Source organism: Lepus europaeus, chromosome 2 (genome assembly GCF_033115175.1).
Source record: "Lepus europaeus isolate LE1 chromosome 2, mLepTim1.pri, whole genome shotgun sequence".
In the NCBI taxonomy this organism is placed as follows: domain Eukaryota; kingdom Metazoa; phylum Chordata; class Mammalia; order Lagomorpha; family Leporidae; genus Lepus; species Lepus europaeus.
This window is the reverse complement of record NC_084828.1, coordinates 8,312,918-8,332,971: the sequence shown is the minus strand read 5'-3', so window position 1 is coordinate 8,332,971 and position 20,054 is coordinate 8,312,918. Positions and strand designations below refer to the sequence as shown.

Here is a 20,054-nt window from a genome sequence, read left to right as displayed (position 1 = left end):
CTACACCAGCCCACACCAAGTTCTAGGAACTGTATTTTAGAGGTGCCCCCTCTGGCACAGCCTGGTAAATATACTAGAAACCATGGCTGCACACCCTAAATGGAGAAATTGTCTGGCACATGGATTACGTTTCAGTAAAACTGTTTAAAGGGAAAAAAAAAAGATCCCGGCTTCCTGCACCCTGGGAAGCAGCAGGGGATGGCCTAAGTACCTGGGCCCTTGCCACCCACATTGGAGACCCGGATGGAGCTCCTGGCTCCAGGCTTTGGCCTGGCCCAACCCCAGCTGTTGCCGGGATTTGGCAAGTAAACCAGTGGATGAAAGGTCTCTCTCTTTCTCTTTGTTTCTGTTTCTCTGCCTTTCAAATTAAAAATGAAAATAAATAAATGGAAAAGGAGTTTTTCAAAAAGATCCTTCATATTGACTCGGTAAGTTGTTCCTTTTCTTGAAGCAGAATTCGGGAAAATAAAACAATCAAAATGAGAGGTACACTTAATTGAAGTCCGTACTGAGTCCCATAGCTTTTGATAAAATGAATTTCTTTTTTCTCTTTGACTTATGTTCCAAAGACAGATCCAAGGGAAAGAATTGGGAAACAGTAGATTCCTTATTTCTTTGCTTCCTTTGAGAAAAACCACAGGAGCCTCCAAGAGCTAAAAAGTACACATGGGTCAGCCTGGCGCTGCCGGCTGGGGGCAGGGGCCAGCCATCCGCCGGGTCCCACCAGGTGCCCCTGCAAGACACCGGGGCAGGAACTGCTCCAGGCCAGGTCCTAGGTGGGTGCTGGGAGGACCTGGGCTCTCAGCTCCAGCGCCTGCAGGTGTGTATGCCCTGCTTTCCTTCCGGGTCGGTCTGTGGATGGGCACTGCACGTGCAGCGGGGGTGGGGCCTGGCAAGCCACGGGCTCCTCCTGTGACAGCCAGCACAGGCCCGGGAGGCACCTCCTGGGAAACCTCCAGAAAGCAAATGCCCTGAGAACACAGCCATGAGCCAGTGTGCGAGAGAGGAGAATGTCCAAGCCGTAGGGAAGCGGGCGTGCCAGCCACCACAGGCGTATGTCAAGTGACTGACAGGCACCGTCCTCTAAGAGAAAGCCTTCACTGTGCCCAGGCTGCACCTGCCCAGTCGCCGTTTCCCTCCCTCTCCCTGCGTCCCAGGAAGTTATGGAAACAGAGTCCAAGCCCCAGCTGCTGCGCCCGAGCGTCACAGACTCCAGGAAAGAAGAGTTAACGGCAACGTCACGAACGATGACTGACCTTTGCCCTGGGTTTGCCGGACTGCGATGGCTATTAAACCCATTTCCGGTGGCATCTCAAACATCAACCTGCAAACGAGGGGAAAGACCGGTCAGCCAGAACCGCCAGAACAGGACACAGGTGCTCAGACAGGAGGGGGCCAGCATCTGCGTTCACCTGCGGGGCTGTGGCCGGGGAAGAGCCCGCTTCCCGCTCCAACCCTGGGCAGAAAAGCAAGGCCAGGAGGGACGGTCCCTCTCCCGGGGGACGCCCCTGTGGCGAGAATCCTTGCAAAAGGGTGAACCAAAAAGGCGGGGGAGGAGAGCGCGGCAGGTGTACCTGCCTGAGCTGTTATCCCGTTTACCTAAGGCTGGGTTCGTTGGCATTTCCCCAGAACGTCTTATCAAGGTCCCCCTTCTTCGAGTGACAACCTAGCAATCGCCAACATTTGTTCCTACTTACGGTGCGTTTCTGTTCAAACGGCCGAAATCCAATCGCCGCAGAAGTTTCTGATTACTCCGAAAGCCAATATGGTGGCAATAAAGCCGTTTAAAAGACACACTATCCCCTGAGAACTAATTATGCCTTAACTCTCGTAAATAAATCCACACCTTCTGAGAACTACGGACTGCATCACTGGAGGCTGCGGGTCGGCTTTTAAAACGGTTTCATTTAAAAGAACACAAAGTTCCCTGCGGGGGAGAGGTGCGGATGGGCTGCATCTCCACAAACTTCTTTTCCATACAGGGGAAAAACACCCCAAACCCTCACTGGGAACTGCCTCCAAGTTCCACCGCACCTATTTTAACTCGGGGCGGGGACAGCTTCCTCCGGGGTCCCGGCAGTTCCTGATCGGGACAGAGCACACGCAGTGCCTGGTAGCACTGATTAAACACAGGCCGAGTCAGGTTCGCTCACTTGTCGGTGCAGCTGGAAGGGCCCCTTTGGAAGGGGCGTGGCAGGGGCCGGGGCGGGAGGGGGCAGTGAGGACGGCCTGGAATTTTGCATTAACACCGAGCTTCCACTACAGGGTTTGAAGTGTTCCAAAGCATGGGGGACATTCAAGGAGCAACCCGGGCTCTCTTCCACGCTCAAGGAAGCGGGTGGACCTTTATAAATAGTTGGAGCTCCCAGCAACAGAAGAAAGAGCAGAGACAAGCTACGCAGTGCCCCCTGCACAGCGCAGACTCATGGAGCTCTGTCTGCCCCTGTATGAGGGGCACAGTTAGGAAAGCAGCAGCCCCGAGGATCCCTGACGCGTGAAGAAGGTCGGGCAGGGCTGGGCTGGTGGGACGGCCGTCTCCCCACTCCCCAGCCCCGGCTGCTGCGGCAGGCATGGGGCACTCTGGGCGAGCCGTCCGTGTGCCAGTCCCTCTTCCATCGCACATGAAATACAGCCCAGGACGTATTTCTCTTGGACACTGTGAATGACTCATTGAGATGGGGTGTGCCCATGCTTTGCTGGGCCCCGAGAATAAAGCGTCCCTTTCTTGTGCCGGCCCAGCAGCAAGGCCTGAGAAGGATTCGTTGTCCACGCTGGGAGCTAACATTGTCTTCCAGGAGTGCTTGCTCTCCAGAGGCCAGGGGCCGGGGGCTGTAAGGGGCGCACGCTGGGAGCAGACGGCAGGCCAGCTAGGATGTTCTTTAAATAAACATGGAGGCAGTAGACAGTCAAAGGCTGGAGCCGGGATGGAGATGGTGATGGCGGGAGGGGTGGGGGACGCAGGAAAAGCGTGGGTTCAGAAACCAAACACAGACTCTGAGAACAAAGAGAAATGATTAACGGAACACGTGCGCTAAACTGCTGGCGGCTCCGGCAGCAGCTCCCAGGGCATATTAATCAGCAGAGCGGGTCTGCGCTGCCCAAGGCCGAGAGGGGATTTCTGCACAGAGGGAGCTGCCCGGGCGAGGAAGGGGCTCGGCTCAGTTTGAGACAACTGGAGGCCGCCAGATTTATTCGCGCCATCTGAGATAACTCTGGGGGCTCAGCCCGACCACAAAGACGCATTCAGGAACTCTGTGAATTTCGCGTTTCTGAGTACCAAGCGAAGCTGTGCGGCTTGTGTTAGCAGGAGGCAACCACCAGGCTCGCCCTCCCGGCGCTCGGCGCTCGGCAAGGCTGTTCACGCCACAGGGCAAAAAACGATCCCTGGTTCACCTCCCTGCCTCTGCATTTTCTTTCCTCACTAGCCCAGGCTGAGGACGCACAGGCTCCCAGGTCCGGGCTGGACCCCTGCGTTGTGACCCTGGAACGTCCGAGCGAGGGAGGGTCACGGTGCCGCTGCCGCCACGGCCTCCTGCCTGCTCTGGCCTCCCAGGGGGCTTGGTTTCTTCGAGATCTGGAGGGAAGCTCCCCTAACTCAGGCTCATCCAGAATACATGCTAGAAAGAACGGGTGGAACATTTGCATGAACGAAAATGTAAAGTCTGACCCGATCTGTCCACATCCATCACGGTGTCGTGGAAGTGAGAATCTGGAAACAGCCTCACCTCTCAACAGGGCAATGGTTAAACACGGTATGGAACATGAAGTCAGTGGAGTCATCTGTCGTCATGACAACAGTCATGAAGATATGCAACACGCAAAAAGATGCTCGCACACAATGCTCAATAAAAAAGAATATAAACTCCACGGAAACTTTCATTCCCACTCTGTAAAACTCACAGAAAAAGGAGGGAGTGCGATTTGACAAAATGTTAACAGTAGCTTCATTAGGATGATTTTTCTTTCATATGATTGATTACCTTTTAATTTTAATTTAAAAGTGACTTTTAAACTTTTTGGGGGGTTAAAAGCATGGCTTTACCTTTAGAAGTAGTATTCATAAATATTTCTGTTGTAAAAATAAGACAATGGCCAGCAGCACCCACTGCATTATACCTGATGAGCAAGAGCCTAATGGACAGTAATTAACGCGCAGAAATGCTTTAAACCATTCTGTTCGTGCAATGAGAGACTTAGAGACTCTGCACTTTCTGACCCAGTGCCTGTACTTCTAGACTTGAATCCTCAGGAATATGCAGACAGGGAAATAAAATTCTTCTGGCGCACAGCCATTTGCTACAGCGTTACTGATACATTGTGGAAAACCAGAAATAATCGAACTATTATTGCCCACGAAAGAGGAGGGGAAAAAAATCACAGGCTCTTCACGTGGAACAGAGTCACCCCGCCACCCGCCACGGGGGCCAGCGCCCGTCGGCAACTACCAGGCGGTTTAATCGGGATGTAAAACCCTACATCCAGCCGGATTCTGGCGGTGCTTCCAAATCGACGAATCGACTTCTAGCGGCTGTTAGGGAACATGCCAAAGTATTGGCATATGTCTGAGTGCAAGTATTTTTGAGAAACAGAAAAATGCAAAGTAGAAAATAAGTCATCAAGTAAGACTTACTTTTCATTAAAAGCAGACATCCTCCTAGAATTTTTCTCCTTTTAAAAAGTACACAATTATGTTTTCTAGTGATTAGAAAATTTTTATCCTTGGAGCTATTAAAATGAATGTTACACATGTATAGTTAGGGACAGTCTTACTATGAGGGAGCGTCTACAAATTCATGGAAATGTGTCTTATGACAAAGACTGCATGGATTTCAAAACACTTTTGCACTAAGATATAGTAATCGGTTAATTCCATTTTCTAAGAATGTTCTGAAGTAGCCTCATATATGGATAAGCCCCAAAAAAGAAAAAAGAGGAAGGCTTAAAACCAGTGTACCCTTTAGGTAAAATGTGTTTTACAGCAGAAGGAGGAGGGAGATATGTGTTCATTTTAATTTCTTCTTGAAGTCGTTCTATGCGATCTCTGGGCAGGAAGATTTCGAGATTCTCATTTGCCTTTCTACGTGCGTCTGTGATCGCCAGTATTTCTACAGTTGGAGGCATTCACTCACTACAGTCAGGAGACAGGAGATGCAAACCGCTCTTGTAAGCAGCTTCAGCCGGCATCTGCCCACTCACCTGCCGGGGCAGCGACCCCTTCCTTCCCAGCGACATCACATGGGGGGCGGCCACCTGTGTGAGGGTGTCCCAGGCACACTCCTGCCCAGCCCACCCTGATCTCCCACAGGACACACTATGGCCACACACCACCTCTGGAAACCTAGGTGTATCTTTAACCAGGCCTCCCTCTCCCAAAGAGACATGAAGCCTTTCACTGGAAGGACTCCCCACCCCACAACTGTGCCCTCTGACCCCCTGTCCTCATTGGGCATCGGGTTCCAAGGGTTGCCAGAACCAGAGTCAGGTACCAGGCAGAACCGGAGTCAGGCGCCAGGCTGGGCTCGGCGGCCTTGATGTCCCCAGCCCGGGGCGCTGGGGGCTTCATCCGGCTGTGGCTTCTTCCCAGCTCAGGAGTGCGGCCTGGGGCTGACCCCCACTTTCCCTGCCCAGGTCTGATCCCCTCTCTCGGCTCTCAGAGAAGACACACATTCTCAGGCCTTCCCCAGGTTTTCCATATGCGCAGAGGAAACCAAATCCAAGGGTTGGAGGACGAGGGAGAAGGGGGATGTGGGCGGAGGCACAGGGAAGCCTCGCTGCTTGCTTCTGGCTTAAACACACACACACACACACACAGATGAACTGTCAGCGTTTATGGCCTTAATACACTGCCATGCAGTTCAAATGCAAGAGTACCGAACTTCACTTCAAAACTATTTTTTAAAATGTATTCCATTATAAAAACAAGCCATCGTCCATGGGTAGCGCTTTTTTTTTTTTAAGCTAAACTATCAAGATCCTCCGTTCTTTCACGAGTGCCTCACAGTAACAGCCCAGCTGACGGCTTTGTGAGTGACCCTCATGGCAGGAGCTTGGAAGGAAGATGGACAGTATTTTCTGCTCAACACCACCATGTGTTGGGGGGCTGGACACCGCATCGGGGTGTGGTCTGGGGCAGGTCAGGGCTGGCCTCTGGCCAGCGACTCTGACCTGGTGGCCAGGAGAACCGTGGTCCCGAGGCAGCTCCCTGGGGCTAGGATTCCGGGCAGCCAGGGTAAGGTTCCCAAGGAAGCTTAGAAATAGCATGGCCGAGTGGAGACCCAGACAGACAAGGAACCTAGGGCTGATGGGAACCAGCACGGAGCAAGGGGCTCCATCGCTCCCAGTCTCTTCAGCCCTCTGTAAAATGGAACACTGTTCGGGTAGACATGAAATACAAAGGATGCACACAGCAGCCTTTGTCACGTGGCCCTTAAAATCTCCCACTGCCTGCAGACCCGAAGGGCCTCCATTTCCTGCTCTTGGGGATAAAGAGAGTGTCGGGGAGTGGGAAGAACAGTGAGGAACGGTGTGTTACAGGACTGTCCAGAAATTCCAGACAATACCTCTCCTCTCTAACCACTTCCTAACCTCTGCTGCCTACACACAGTAGGTCAGAGAGTTAAAAACAAAAACAAAAACAAAACAAAAAATAACCCTGAACACTATCAGTTGAGGACACACAATCTTCTAATTCTAGGGTCTCCAAGCCCACTTACCAACGGCGTGAGCAGCTGGTTGAATTAACCCTTTGGTTGATAGTGGCCCACCACGCACAACAGGCAAACAATTCAACAGCTTTGTTAACAGATTCGTCCACTGTATTATGGATTTGACACGAGAAGGCATACCGGCCTATCAAAACCCGCCCTTCTGGCCTGCACCAGGTCACACCCCATTTTCCTCTCTTGGTGTTTAGCAGGGCAAGGTTTTTGGCAAAACAGGAATGTGGCCTGTCCAAGAGTCATCACCACGTTTTCCTTTGGGGCTCCGTGTTCTCAGAGGCCCCTGCCATCCGCTCAAAGATGCGTGCAGGTCAGGCCCCCTACTGGAGCCGCCTGTTTGACAGCCCTGTCTCCTCGCACACCAACCACTCCAGGTTTTCCGCTGTCTCCCCACCTCCCCATCATAATCACATCCACATGACGGCCCAATCATCCCACTGCTCACAGGAAGGAGCCTCCCGGATCCAGCTTTCAGAATGAGGCGCTTTCTGGTAAATTAAACATTTCTTGATGGGTGCCTGTATCATTCCACCAAGACGACACTTCACCACCTGCACTGGACGTCTGAGCCTCAGTCGCCTTCTCCCTTCAATTGGTGTCACTGAAGAATTACCAGCCAGGAAGTTAGCCTGCCCCGAAAGAATCATGGCGCCCACAGCTACCAGCTCCCTCGGTAGCCAAACTTCAAGGGTGGTGCTGGTCCTAGGCGCTTGTCTCTGCGGCCTCCTACAGCGAGCCTCCACTATTGCCCCATGTGCGAGCCTCCACTATTGCTCCAAGTACCAGAATGCAGCCCACATCCGGATCCCTCCCTAGCAGTCCCGAGCTCAGGATCTTGTTCAGATTCACAAATATGCCCATCACCTGCAGGTGGGTGTGAAGGGGCGTCCAGTGGACAGCACAAGTCACCAACTGCTAGTCCTTCATAGGTAGCACGCATGTGTGGGAAGATAAATACACTCCTCAAAAGTTTAACTTCCTAGACTCCTAGCATCCAAGCATGATTCTTGCTTGAATCCATTATCTATTTGGAAGGTACCAAATAGTTTTCTGATTCCATCATTCCTTCTGTATCTACCTGTTGGGATTCTCCTATGAAGAAAAGCTTTTTCTTGCTCTCCCTCTCCCCGGGGACTTGTTTATTTATATTGGAAAGGACTTACTGGTTCTTCTTTTATTCAACAGGTTATACATCATCCTGGTTTTGACACTGAGACTGCCCCAGACCTGGCCAGTGGCAGCCCCTTCAGGTTGGCTCCTGTGCTGTCCTCTGTAAGCTCTTGGCGCTCCTCCTCCTCCCTCCCTACAGCTGAGCAATGCTCCAAGTGTGGATGCAGCGGCTCATTCAGCCACTCCTAGGTGCAGCCATTCCCCGAGTCCCCAGCGCCACAGTGTGATCAGCACCCTTACTCGTGTGTGGCTGAAGGTATCGCTTTTACTTATTTAACTGATACATGAAATGGTAGGTATTTACAGTATACCCCGTGATGTTTTGAGACACGTATACTTTGTGTAAGGCTCAGTTCAGGGTACACATATCTATTTACTCAAAATCTTTTATTTATTTATTTTTTTATTTTTTGACAAGCAGAGTGGACAGTGAGAGAGAGAGAAAGAGAGAGAGAGAGAGAAAGGTCTTCCTTTTGCCATTGGTTCACTCTCCAATGGCCGCCACGGCTGGTGCGCTGCGGCCGGCGCACCGCGCTAATCCGATGGCAGGAGCCAGGTGCTTCTCCTGGTCTCCCATGGGGTGCAGGGCCCAAGCACTTGGGCCATCCTCCACTGCACTCCCTGGCCACAGCAGAGAGCTGGCCTGGAAGAGGGACAACCGGGACAGGATCGGTGCCCCAACCGGGACTAGAACCCGGTGTGCCGGCGCCGCAAGGCGGGGGATTAGCCTAGTGAGCCGCGGCGCCGGCCTTCAAAATCTTTTTTTAAAAACGTACTGTACATTATCATTATCTGCAGTCACCCTGCTAGGCAACGGAACACCAGAGCTGCTTTCTCCCACCTGAGGACGACTTAGCATCCATAAATGTATCCCCCTTCCCAGCCTCCGCTGTCTCCCCGGCCTCTGGCAACCACCCCTCTGCTCTCCACGTCTATGAGATCAGCATTCTCAGACTCCACATATGAGGAAGAACACGCGGTTTCCATCTTTCTGTGCCTGGCTTATTTCCCTTAACATGACGACTGCCAGTTCCATCCACGAGCGGCAGGATTTCAGCCTTCTTATGGCTGTGGCCCAGGTGTGTACATGCACCGCATTGTCTTTATCCACTCGTCACTGGATGGCCACTGAGGCGGTGTCCGTCTCTTGGCTATCGTGAGCAGGACAAAGCACGGGGATGCAGATGCTTCGTCCACAGACCGAGTTAATGACCTCTGGATACGCACCTGGGAGTGGGACTGCCGCATCATAAGGCGATTCTCTTTTTAAGTTTTGAAGGAATTCCATATTGTTTCCCACAGTGGCTGTGCCAATTTACATTCCCACCAGTAATGGGCAAGGGTTCCCTTTTAGTCATGCCCTCACCAGCATCTGTAATCTTTTGTCTTTTCAATAATAACCCACCTGACTGGACTGAGACGGTGTCTCATGTGGTTTTGATTTGCATTTCCCTGATGATTAGTGACGCTGAGCATTTTTTCATGCACCTGCTGGCTGTTTGTGTCTCTTCCTTCAAAAATGTCTATTTTTAAATCTATTGCCCATTTTTAAATTATACTATTTGGATTTTTAAAAAATTTGTTTGCTTCTGCTATTGAATTGAGTCTGTTATATATTCTGATTATTGACCCTTTGGCAGATGCATACTTTGCAAATATTTTCTTTTATTCTGGAAGTTGTGCTTTAACTCTGTGGATTATAGTTTTTTTCTTTGCTGTTCAGATAGAGGTAGATCAATTATCTTTTAACATAAATAAAGTAACTAAAAGATAATCTTCAGGGTAGATTGCTTTAGGTGGGATGCTGGGTCAGGAGATAAATGCATCCATAGATCCTGAGAGCTGACCTCTCCCAAGCGTGGTGCTCCCATAACCTAACCACCTCCCACTGGTTCCATCACATCTCAGTATCACCACACTGAAGACCGAGCTTCCGGCACCAGCACCTCTGGGGGACAAACCACTCCAGACGACAGCACATGGTAAAGGCTGGGGTATGACACACTCACACTCTTGGCTGTTACCTCAGTATGACAGGCTTCCAACAGTGGGCACACCAGCCAACACAGCGCCATCTCTCCACTCACTTTTACCATTTCTCTAATGTCTTGTGATCATATGAATTAATGAGCTACCGGGGGGAAAATGGGTTTTTCGGGTTTTGGGGAAGTACATCAAGGTTCTAAATTGCATAGAACCCAATACCTTTCACTGAGTATCCAACCAAGTCCTGGGGCTTGGTTTGACTGATTTTTCTCATTAAATGGCCCAATGACTCTCTCAACTGCAATGTCCGCACTGTCTAATTCCACTGCTGAGAAGTGGAAGCTAAGCTGCACAGGTTAAATAGCCTGGAGCGATCACTGAGCAGTCGCTGAACAGTTAGCTGGTTCAGAGTCCTGTGCCCTCTGACTCACCACAAATAATCCCTTGAATTTATCACAACACAATCTAAAAGCTGAAGCCACCACGACTTTTAAGATGCATTTGTGTAAATTTAACAGTCCTGGAGGTTACCAAGTTTTCTGGCAAGTTCTAGATATTTGCTTCCAAACAAGGAACTTGAACGGAGTTTCTTAAAAAAAAGTTTTAAAACTAAACTAGTTTATCTTAAATTTTCAAGAGTTAAACACCGTCACATCTGAGGTGAGGTTCCTCCCGGGAAGGCATATTCCCTGCTCCATACAGTCTGATTCAGCCAATCTCTCCCCACCAACCGGCAAAATATAAGAAGTTTCTTTACCCAGAAAGCCAAGGGGCTGCCGGAACATCTGGGCAGATGAAGCACCGTGAAGGTAATGAATTTCTTCCTCTAGAAAGGGAAGCTCCGCCCTACCACTGGGGCCCCCTCTGGGCCCCTCTTTCCGCCCGTGCCATGGCTGCTTCAGGGTAATTACGGGGAAGAACTTCCTGCCGTGCCAGCCGGTCTCCAGGCCAGTGTGCCTTTCTCCACCTTGCTGCCCTGAGGATCACCCTTCCTCTCTCCCTCTCCCGGCTCCCACCTCTCTCCGGAGCCTTCCTTGCACCCCACCCTGCCAGAGACCAACCAACGTGCTGGTGCTTGTCCGCCCGGAAGCTTAACACCAGCTTAACTCTTCACTCCACAGGACAAGGGGCCTCTTTCTTCAATGCAGGGCTTGGCTCCCCGAGACACGGGGCTTACAGCCCCCGTGAACTAAACCTGCTTCAGAATCCAGTTCTGTAAGAGATTTTCCTTCCAATGGCAATTTTCCATTCACTCCCTTCCAGTTCCATTTTCTGCCCATCTTTCATAATCCTGTGCCCCGGGGGCTGACCCCTGGCTGGGTCCAGGGCTGGAAGGATGCTCGTACCACGCGGCCCTATTGAAGCCTTGTGTCGTCCAAGTTTACTTTTGTCACTGATCCTCTATGGTTTCCCAGGTACCCTACTGTATCCCAGGCAAACAGATCACTGGCACCTCCTTCGATTCTGCTGTCTCCCATCCATTTCCCTTGTCCACGTGGAGTGGCTAACAGCTGAAGGATGATGTGAGCTGGATGTGGAGACACGAGCCAGCACGCTGGCCTCATTCCAGGTCATCATGGAAATGCACTCAGGGCTCCCCACCGAGTAGGACCCAGCAGATCGTCCAGCTCCCTCCCCAACTCTGTGTTCCGGAAAATGCAATTTTCTCCCTGGCCCCTTGCATCCTGTGGCTGAGCTGTCCTCCCGAGACAGCGGGCAGGGGCCCTCAGCCTGCCCTCCCCTCCCTGTTTCCCTTCAGCGGAGCTGGGGTCTGTGACGTCCGTGGCTGCAGGCACCCGCCGCAGGCTCCGCATGGTGGGCCGGTGGGCCGCAGCCTCACCCCTTTTTCAACAGGGACCCTTCAGGGAGGGGCACGGGCAGTGAGGAAGCCTTGCCCTTTCCTGGGACATTTTCTGTCCTGGACTCTTTGTCTTCACGCTGCTTTCTCCTCCTCCTTTAAAAAGAAAGTGCTTCCCATTGGTTAATTTTTGAGAGCGTTTACTGCTCTTTTATTTTGCCTGACATCTTATAATCAATCTCCTGTATATGTTTATATATGCTTTTCTATTGAAACTTTTAAACTTTTTTTTTTTAAATCTAAAAAACACCATACCATACCGCCAAAGGTGTCAGGAAACACGCTCAAATAAGGAAGGGCTCCAAAGACCGCTCTGCCAACAAAATGCCAGTAAAATCTGAAACCCGGGTTCAGACACACTGGGAGCGTTCCAAAACTTAAAACTTAAAGAACTTCTTTATTCCAGTAAATCAGCTTCCCTGTGAATACCATCAAAATCCCAAGCCTTAATGAGTGAGGGAATATCAGAGGAAGGGGTGGAGAGGAAAGGATTTGGACGAGCACGAAATTTAATTTAAAAACTATTATGAGAAGTTTAATTTCCCCCTCCCCCAACAAAATACATAAATCTTTTCCATGCATTTTCTTTGTTTCATTTTTCCTAAAAAAGCAAAAAATCAAAGGCTTCTTGGACCATCCGAAACAGCGACAGTGAGTCTAGGGGTACATTTTTTTAGGAACGAATACTTGTTTACTGGGTCCCACTCGTTACAACACCATGTTGGCTACGTGGAAGAACGCGATCCTCGGCCAAGCTGCCTTCGCGCTGAACGCCGCGATCGAACCAGGGGAAGAGACAGAGGCCAGCAGGACAAGAGGCGACTCCAGGCCGCGAGGGCCATTTCCCTGGGGGGGAAGACCGAGGGGTCAGAGTTCAGGGGTCAGAGTGCAGAGTTCACTGCAGCAGCACGCAGCAAACCCCGAGCTTTGCTGAAACATGTGAACACTGAGGAGAAATAAAGCCGGCCTTCGGGGTCCCTAGTATCATCCAATCTCCACACTGCAAAGGTGGAGCTAATCAGGGCCAAGAATAAACCTCTAGAAGGCGGGTTTCTCGGGTTTTCCCATAGGCTGTGCGTGTGTGTGCGCACGTGTGCATGTGTGGGTCGGTCCGCCTTGGCCCGCGCTGTCTCTCCCGAGCCAGGGGCTGTCTCAGGGCCATTTTAGATGCTCTTGGGAAAGCTGTCCCCAGGACCACAGTGGCGTGAGATTCCTCTTTAGCCTTATCAGCACGTGCCCATCTTCTGTGGAGGCGTGCGAGGGGCCGTTTCAGCTCCAGCAGAACCACCCCGCCGCAGGGCCTTGCTCCTCCTAGTGAGGGGCTCTTCTGTTTCAGGGAACCTCTGCAAAGCCGGGGTCACTTGCCCATGCGTGCGTGGAGATGAAGCGGCCTCTAACCCTTAATAGGGCTCTGCATGGAATAAACGTGTCCCCTGGGGGGCGCACATGGCTGCAGCGGCCATCTGACCCTCGCAGGGGCCCTTCCCGGCTCCTTCTCACCATCCTGCTGGCCCCTGGGCGATGCCCATCTCGGGGAGGTTACAGCTGCCCACCGCACGCCGCCACTCCACAGCCCGCCCCTTTCCTGCTGGTCTGAGCTGCTCTGCTCACAGAACATTCTGGATAGAGACGCGTCTGTCTCCCTCCTACCTCCCAGGGCTGGAAGAGATCAAGAAGACATGAAAAGGCCCGTGAAGAGACCACATAGAGCCACATGGCTGCACAGTAATGTACTGCTGTCACTGTTACCGGGGATGACAAAATTCCCGGGGACACCTGTGCTGATGGTCAGGCCAGAAACAGGCACAGGCACCAGAAGGCTGCCGGTTCTCCCCAGGGAAAGCTGCCGCCTTGTGTCTGTATGTGTGTGTGTGTGTGTGTGCGCTTTAAGATTTATGTATTTATTTGAAAGTTAGAGAGACAGAGCTGTCTTCACCCACTGTTTCAATCCCCAGATGGCTGCAATGGCCAGGGTTGAGCCAGGCGGAAGCCAGGAGCCAGGAGCTGCTTCCCTGTGGGTGGCAGGGGCCCAAGCACTTGAGCCATGTTCTGCTGCTTTTCCCAGGCCATTAGCAGGGAGCTGGATCGGGAAGTGGAGCAGCCGGGACTCACACTGGCGCCCATAGGGATGCCAGCATTGTAGACAGTGGCTTTATCTGCCATGCACAAGGCTGAGTCTCCGCTGCCTCTTGGTGTTCTTGGCTTTTCATCCCTGTGGTTGCTCAACTTAAGTCACTGGTTCATTCCGTTTCCATTTGCTAGATTCACGCCGCTCCCTCAAGCCTCTACAAAACCACTTTGTAACTCCCCACTCTGATAAAAGGGGAAACCGAGGCACCTCCTAGAGATGGCACTTTGTCTTCTTGACACTGTACTGGGCCCAGGTTCCTCTCTGCACCCAAGTGGAGCACTTGGCAGGTGTTCCCAAGGAACACAGGCAATCGGCCCCTCCCACACACAGCAGAGGGGCAGGGCAAGGGCACTGAGACCTACTGCTCCATGTGGGCCCAACCCACGGCCCTCATAAAGCCAGGCACGGAAAATGGAGTTTAGCATTCTAACGGAATCAAGATTGCCCGGTGTGCTCGCACAAAATGAAACTGCCTGGAACTTCTCATAACGTTTTTTACGATGAGCATTAAAATGCAAAGAGGAAGATTAAAGTTCCTGCTACAGAGCAGGTCTGTAATGAGCGAGGGAGGGGGCCTCGCGGGCCGGGTCTGCTGGAGAGGTTTATGTGCTGCGTTACAGTTGGATATTATTATATGAAATGAGTGTGTTATTAAAAGGATCCTGAAGTTATAAAAACTCAAAGGAACTTTTGGTGAGGATGAATAACTTCTTTGGTAAAGATGAATAACTGGTATTTTCTACAGGCCGGGGAGCAGTCCGTCCTGCAGCTCTTGGATTGCCAGTAGTTGGGTTCTCTTGGTTTTGTAGGGAGCCTTTGTTGGGGGGGAGTTTCTGTGCGGGGATCAGGGATGCATTCTTTGAGAAAGCTCTGGTGGGTGGGAGTCCTCGCTAGCAACAAAGTCCCTTGATCATCCCATTAGAAAGAGACCACAAAGAGGCCCATTCATACGAGCGCACATGTGATGTGTCTGCTGCTTCCTAATCAGGACACACAGCTCATCCCTCTAAGGCTGCGAACAATAAAATCAGTCTGGGCGAGCAAACTGTGTCACAGTGGTTAAGCTGCAGCTTGGGACCCCAGCATTTCATACTGGAACCCAAGCTCAAGTCTTGGCTGCTCTGCTTCTGACCCAGGTTCCTGCTAATTGACCTGGGAAGGAAGTACATGATGGCTAAGTACTTGGGTGCCTGCCAGGGGTCTCCATATGGGAGATGTGGATGAAGTTCCTGGCTCCTGGCTTCAGCCTGATCAGCCCTAGATGTTGCAAGCATTTGTGGCCTGAATCCCTGAATAGAATATCTTTCTGTGTCTGTCCCTTTCTTTTGCTCTTTCAAATTAATACAGAGGTCTTTTAAATAAAAACTATAGCCTGATGCAGTAGAAAACAGTATTTTTAAAAAATGCAAGTCTGGGGCTGGCAGGACAAGCTGTGGCCTACAATGCCAGCATCCCATACCAGAGCACTAGTTTGAGTCCTGGCTGCTCCACTTCTGATCCAGCTTCCTGTTAATGTACACTGGAAGGCAATGGAAGATGGCCCAAGTACGTGATCCCCTGCCATCCATGTGGGAGACCCAGCCTCCTGACTGTTGTAGCCAGTTGAGGAGTAAACCATCAGATACAAGATCTCCTCCACCTTGTCAATACCTTTCAAATAAATAAAATATTTTTTTTTCTAAAAAAAAATGCAGTTCTACCTCTTTCTAATATATTCAGTTAAAATCACACCAGTGCATGACTTCAGGCTTGATCTACTCAAGTAATTTAAACATTCACCCTAAAATTTTGTTTGTGCCCATAAACTTCGAATTTCAATTTAATCTATATTGAGACAATCCTACATTTCAAATTAGTCAAGATTAAGTTAATGTTTTTCTTTACCATGTTCAGAAGGTTGTAAAATAATGAATTTTAAAAACTATGATGATTTCACACCACAGTATAGAAAACAGAAATGAAAGATTTGTCCATGTATTCCAGCATAACCACTGCCACTTTGAATATTTTCTCCTTTTTTACATGCTTGTTTAAAGATTTTAACATCTTAATTATTTTATTTATTTATTTATTTATTTTTGACAGGCAGAGTGGACAGTGAGAGAGAGAGACAGAGAGAAAGGTCTTCCTTTGCTGTTGGGTCACCCTCCAATGGCCACCACTGCCGGCACGCTTCGGCCGGTGCACCGCGCTGATCCGAAGCCAGGAGCCAAGTGCTTCTCCTGGTCTCCCATGGGGTACAGGGCTCAAGCACTTGGGCCATCCTCCACTGCACTCCCGGGCCATAACAGAGAGCTGGCCTGGAAGAGGGGCAACTGGGACAGAATCTGGCACCCCGACCGGGACTAGAACCCGGTGTGCCGGCACCACAAGGCGGAGGATTAGCCTGTTGAGCCACAGCGCTGGCCACAACTTAATTATTAATCAAATTTGCTTTTTACTTAATGGATCTTAACATTTTTGTCTCTTGCTACAATCTGTTGATGGACAATCTTACATTAAGGGGCCAGATACAATATTAACCATGAACCAACCTGCATATGGTCTCCCCATATACCTGATTATTTCCTAAGGGTAGATGTCTAGAAGGATTACTGGGTCAGGTATACAAACTTCTTAAAACCCTTAGTGTGTACTAGCAAATTAATTTTATTTTAAATATTTATTTTTATTTTAATGGCAGAGTTACAGAGAGGCAGAGGCAGAGAGAGAGGAAAGAGGTCTTCCATCTGCTGGTTCATGCCCCACATGGCTGCAACAGCCAGAGCTGTGCTGATCCGAAACCAGGAGCCAGGAGCTTCTTCCGGGTCTCCCATGTGGGTACAGGGGCCCAACGACTGGGGCCATCTTCTACTGCTTTCCAAGGCCATAGCAGAGAGCTGATCCACTGGATCAGAAGTGGAGCAGCTGGGACTTGAACCCATATGGGATGCCGGCACTGCAGGTGGTGGCTTTACCAGCTATGCCACAGCACTGGCCCCATAAATTACTTTTCAAAAGGTGTCTCTAATTTACACTCATAGCAGCATTTAAACCAATTAAAAGTATCTCTTTCATTATATTCTTGCCCACATAGGGTACTATCATTATACAGTTTTTATGTTTGTTGGTTACTTTTAAAAGAAAATATTTATTTATTTATTTCAAAGGCATAAAGAGGGACAGACAGAGTGAGCAAGATCATCCATCTACTGGTTCACTCACTATATGGCTAAAATGACCAGGGCTGGGCCAGACCAAAGCCAGGACCCTGGAAGTCTATTGGGGTCTCCAACGTGGATTCAGGGGCCCAAGCACTTGGGTTCACCTTCCGCTGGTTTCCCAGGTGCATTAGCAGAGAGCTGAATAGGAAGTGTAGCAGCTGGGACTTGAACTGGCGCCCATGTGGGATGCTGGTGCCGCAGGCGAAGGATTAACCTACTGTGCCACAGCACCAGCTCCCTCCTGATCCTTTTTAAAGCAAGGATCAACTGGTACTTGTGTGGGATGCCAGTGTACAGGCAGTAGCTTAACCCACTGTGTCACAATGCCTGCCCCAATCAAGAGTGTTTTTAGGGTTAAGTGAGGCATGCCAAGGGTGTGTAGGTTTTATCTTGGACAAGCCGATACTTTGCTATTTGCTTCTTCTTTGTTAGAAATATAGGCATATCTGACTCACTATAAATATGCATAAGCTCAACCACGGCACATCTCCATGTGTTATGTCTTTTTATTCTGTTTACAAAGCACATGATCCAACACCCAGATTCCTTGCTTTAAAAAGGATCGTGGGGAGCTGGCGCTGTGGCGCAGTGGGTTGATCCTCTGCCTGCGGCACCAGCATCCCATTTGGACACTGGTTCTAGTCCTGGCTGCTCCAATTCCGATCCAACTCTCTGCTATGGTCTGGAAATGCAGCAGAAGATGGTACAAGCATTTGGGCCCCTGCACTCACGTGGGAGACCCAGAAGAAGCTCCCGGCTTCTGGCTTCAGAACAGCTCAGCTCTGGACTTTTGGGGAGTTAACCAGCAGATGCAAGACTTTTCTGTCTTTCCCTCTCAAATAAATATAAGTAAAATCATAAAAAAAAAAAAAAAGGATTGGGGGCCGGCACTATGGTGGGCGGTATAGTGGGCTATAGTGGGCCTTACCAGAATCCCATATGGGCGCCAGTTCGTGTCCTGGCTGTTCCTCTTCTGATCTAGCTCTCTGCTATGGCCTGGGAAAGCAGTGGAAGATGGCCCAAGTGCTTCAGCCCCTGCATCCACAAGGGAGACCCAGAAGAAGCTCCTGGCTCCTGGCCTCGAACGGCCCAGCTCCGGCCGTTGTAGCCATGTGGTGAGTGAACCAGCGGATGGAAGACCTTTCTCTCTGGCTCTCCCTCTGTCTGTCTGTAATTCTACCTCTCAAATAAATAAATAAAATCTTTATAATGGATAAGAAGCCACACCAATGCCTGTAAGTACACATGGGCAAGGCTGGTGAACAGGAATTCTAAAGAAAATGCTGCCAATTTCAAAACTGTTTTAACTGGAGAAAGCACCAAAGTTGTGCCATCTCCTGCTTCCAGAAGTCCAGTGCTCTGCTGGCAGACGGGGTGTGGCCCTGCGGGAGGGGTCTGGTCACCTTCTGAGCAGGCAGCCCCCCACCCCCTTGCTGTCTGAGTCTGGGCACACTTCCTGCTGCTTCTGCCCTCTTGTCTGGGATGGGCCAGAGCACAAGGCCCCAAGAAAGGCACCAGAAGACAGCCTGGTGAGTGTTTTGTGTCTCTGGTCCGAATGCAGGAGCCAAGGTAACAGTGTAAGGCCCCACTTCACAATCCCTCACAATTTATGGGCCACTGTGTCATCCACTAAAGTAGCCAACAGGGGCTAGCGTTGTGGCACAGTGGATTAAGCTGCCACCTGCAACACTGGCATCCCATATCAGAGCTACAGTTCGAGTCCTGGCTGGTCTATTTCTGATCCTGCTCCTGGCTCCAGCCTGTTCCAGCCATGGCTGTTATGGCCATTTGGGGGAGTGAATCAGTGGATGGAAGATCTCTCTCTCCCACTGTCTCTCTGTCTGTTTCTCCCCTGCTCTCTGTAACTCTGCCTTTCAAATAAACAACTTTTTTAAGCACTCCCAGCTAAGAAACAATTCAAATGCACACCAAGTAGCAAGAAAGCATAAGGAACCCCACGGACGCTGTCAGCACCAGCAGCCGATCAGCCCCTTAGCACACGGGGCTGAAGGGAGAGCCCAGGAACCCAAGGCTCACAGAGCCGGTCTGCCCCGCAGCCAGGCAGTCTCGGGCAGAGGGACGCAGCTTTCAGCTCCTGCGAGAAGCAGCCCAGCCAACTGCCAAATTCCTGCTGGGTTGGCCAAGACATAGGAACCCCAAATGAAAAAACACGAAGGGTTTGTTTTTTAGAAGCAATACATCAAACATAAAAAGAGCTCTTTTGTACGAATTTTCGGTGTGGGAGCCAGAGAGGAGAAAACCGCTCTCCCTCCCGGGAGGAAGCAGTTTGACCTCACCTGTGACTTTTCTCTTATGGTGTGGACTTTTCTCACCCCATTAAATGTAAGCTACTCTAGGTGGGTTTGTGCCGTGAGAGAGAAATAGAGAGTGATGGGGAACATGGCAGACAGGCCGGCGGGGCCAGCCCAGGATGCCCTGGGAGGCAGGCCCTGGGCAGCCGTGTGGAAAACGGCCGCTGCAGACGGCCAGTGAGCAAGACCCCCAGGGCTATCTTTCCACGGCTTCAGGCACTTTGCAGTTCCATCCTCTCTCCCACCCCCAACCCCCGCCCCCCCAAAATAAAGGGAAACGGCCAAAGCAAAAAGGGAGAGGAAACACCAGGTCAGAACATGTATTTGCAGCACTGGGGCAGGGCAGGTTTGCCACAGTCTGCCAGACAGGAGCAAGCGTGCCTGAAAACCAGGGGCCCCGGCACTGCCTGTGGTCAGGCGCTCGGGACGTGGTTCTACAGAGCAGTAAAAGACGATCCCAGCCCAGTCCCCAAGTCCCCTGGCCATTAACTGACTGCCAATGCACAGGGACGGCTGTGCAGACGCCCTGGCTGCATCACCTGGCGCCACGCCCTGGGGACTGGCCGTCCTTTCTTGTGGCACACGATAGGAGGAAGCGCTCACCTCGGTATCTGTGTGACGAGGGACGGCTGCATCTGCTTACCATCGCTCACTTAGCAGTGTTCTGAGCAGAGG

The 20,054-nt window shown here is 50.9% G+C and overlaps 1 protein-coding gene across 2 annotated transcripts in view; it reads right to left on the bottom strand.

Annotated features, from left to right (window-relative positions):
• Positions 1-20,054, bottom strand: part of HLCS (holocarboxylase synthetase) — a 208,805-nt gene that overhangs the window by 11,012 nt on the left and 177,739 nt on the right. For both annotated transcript variants that reach the window (XM_062205215.1, XM_062205205.1), the window contains exon 7: positions 1,257-1,324. In XM_062205215.1, coding sequence (XP_062061199.1) covers positions 1,257-1,324 — 68 coding nt within the window. The remainder of the gene's footprint in view (positions 1-1,256; positions 1,325-20,054) is intronic.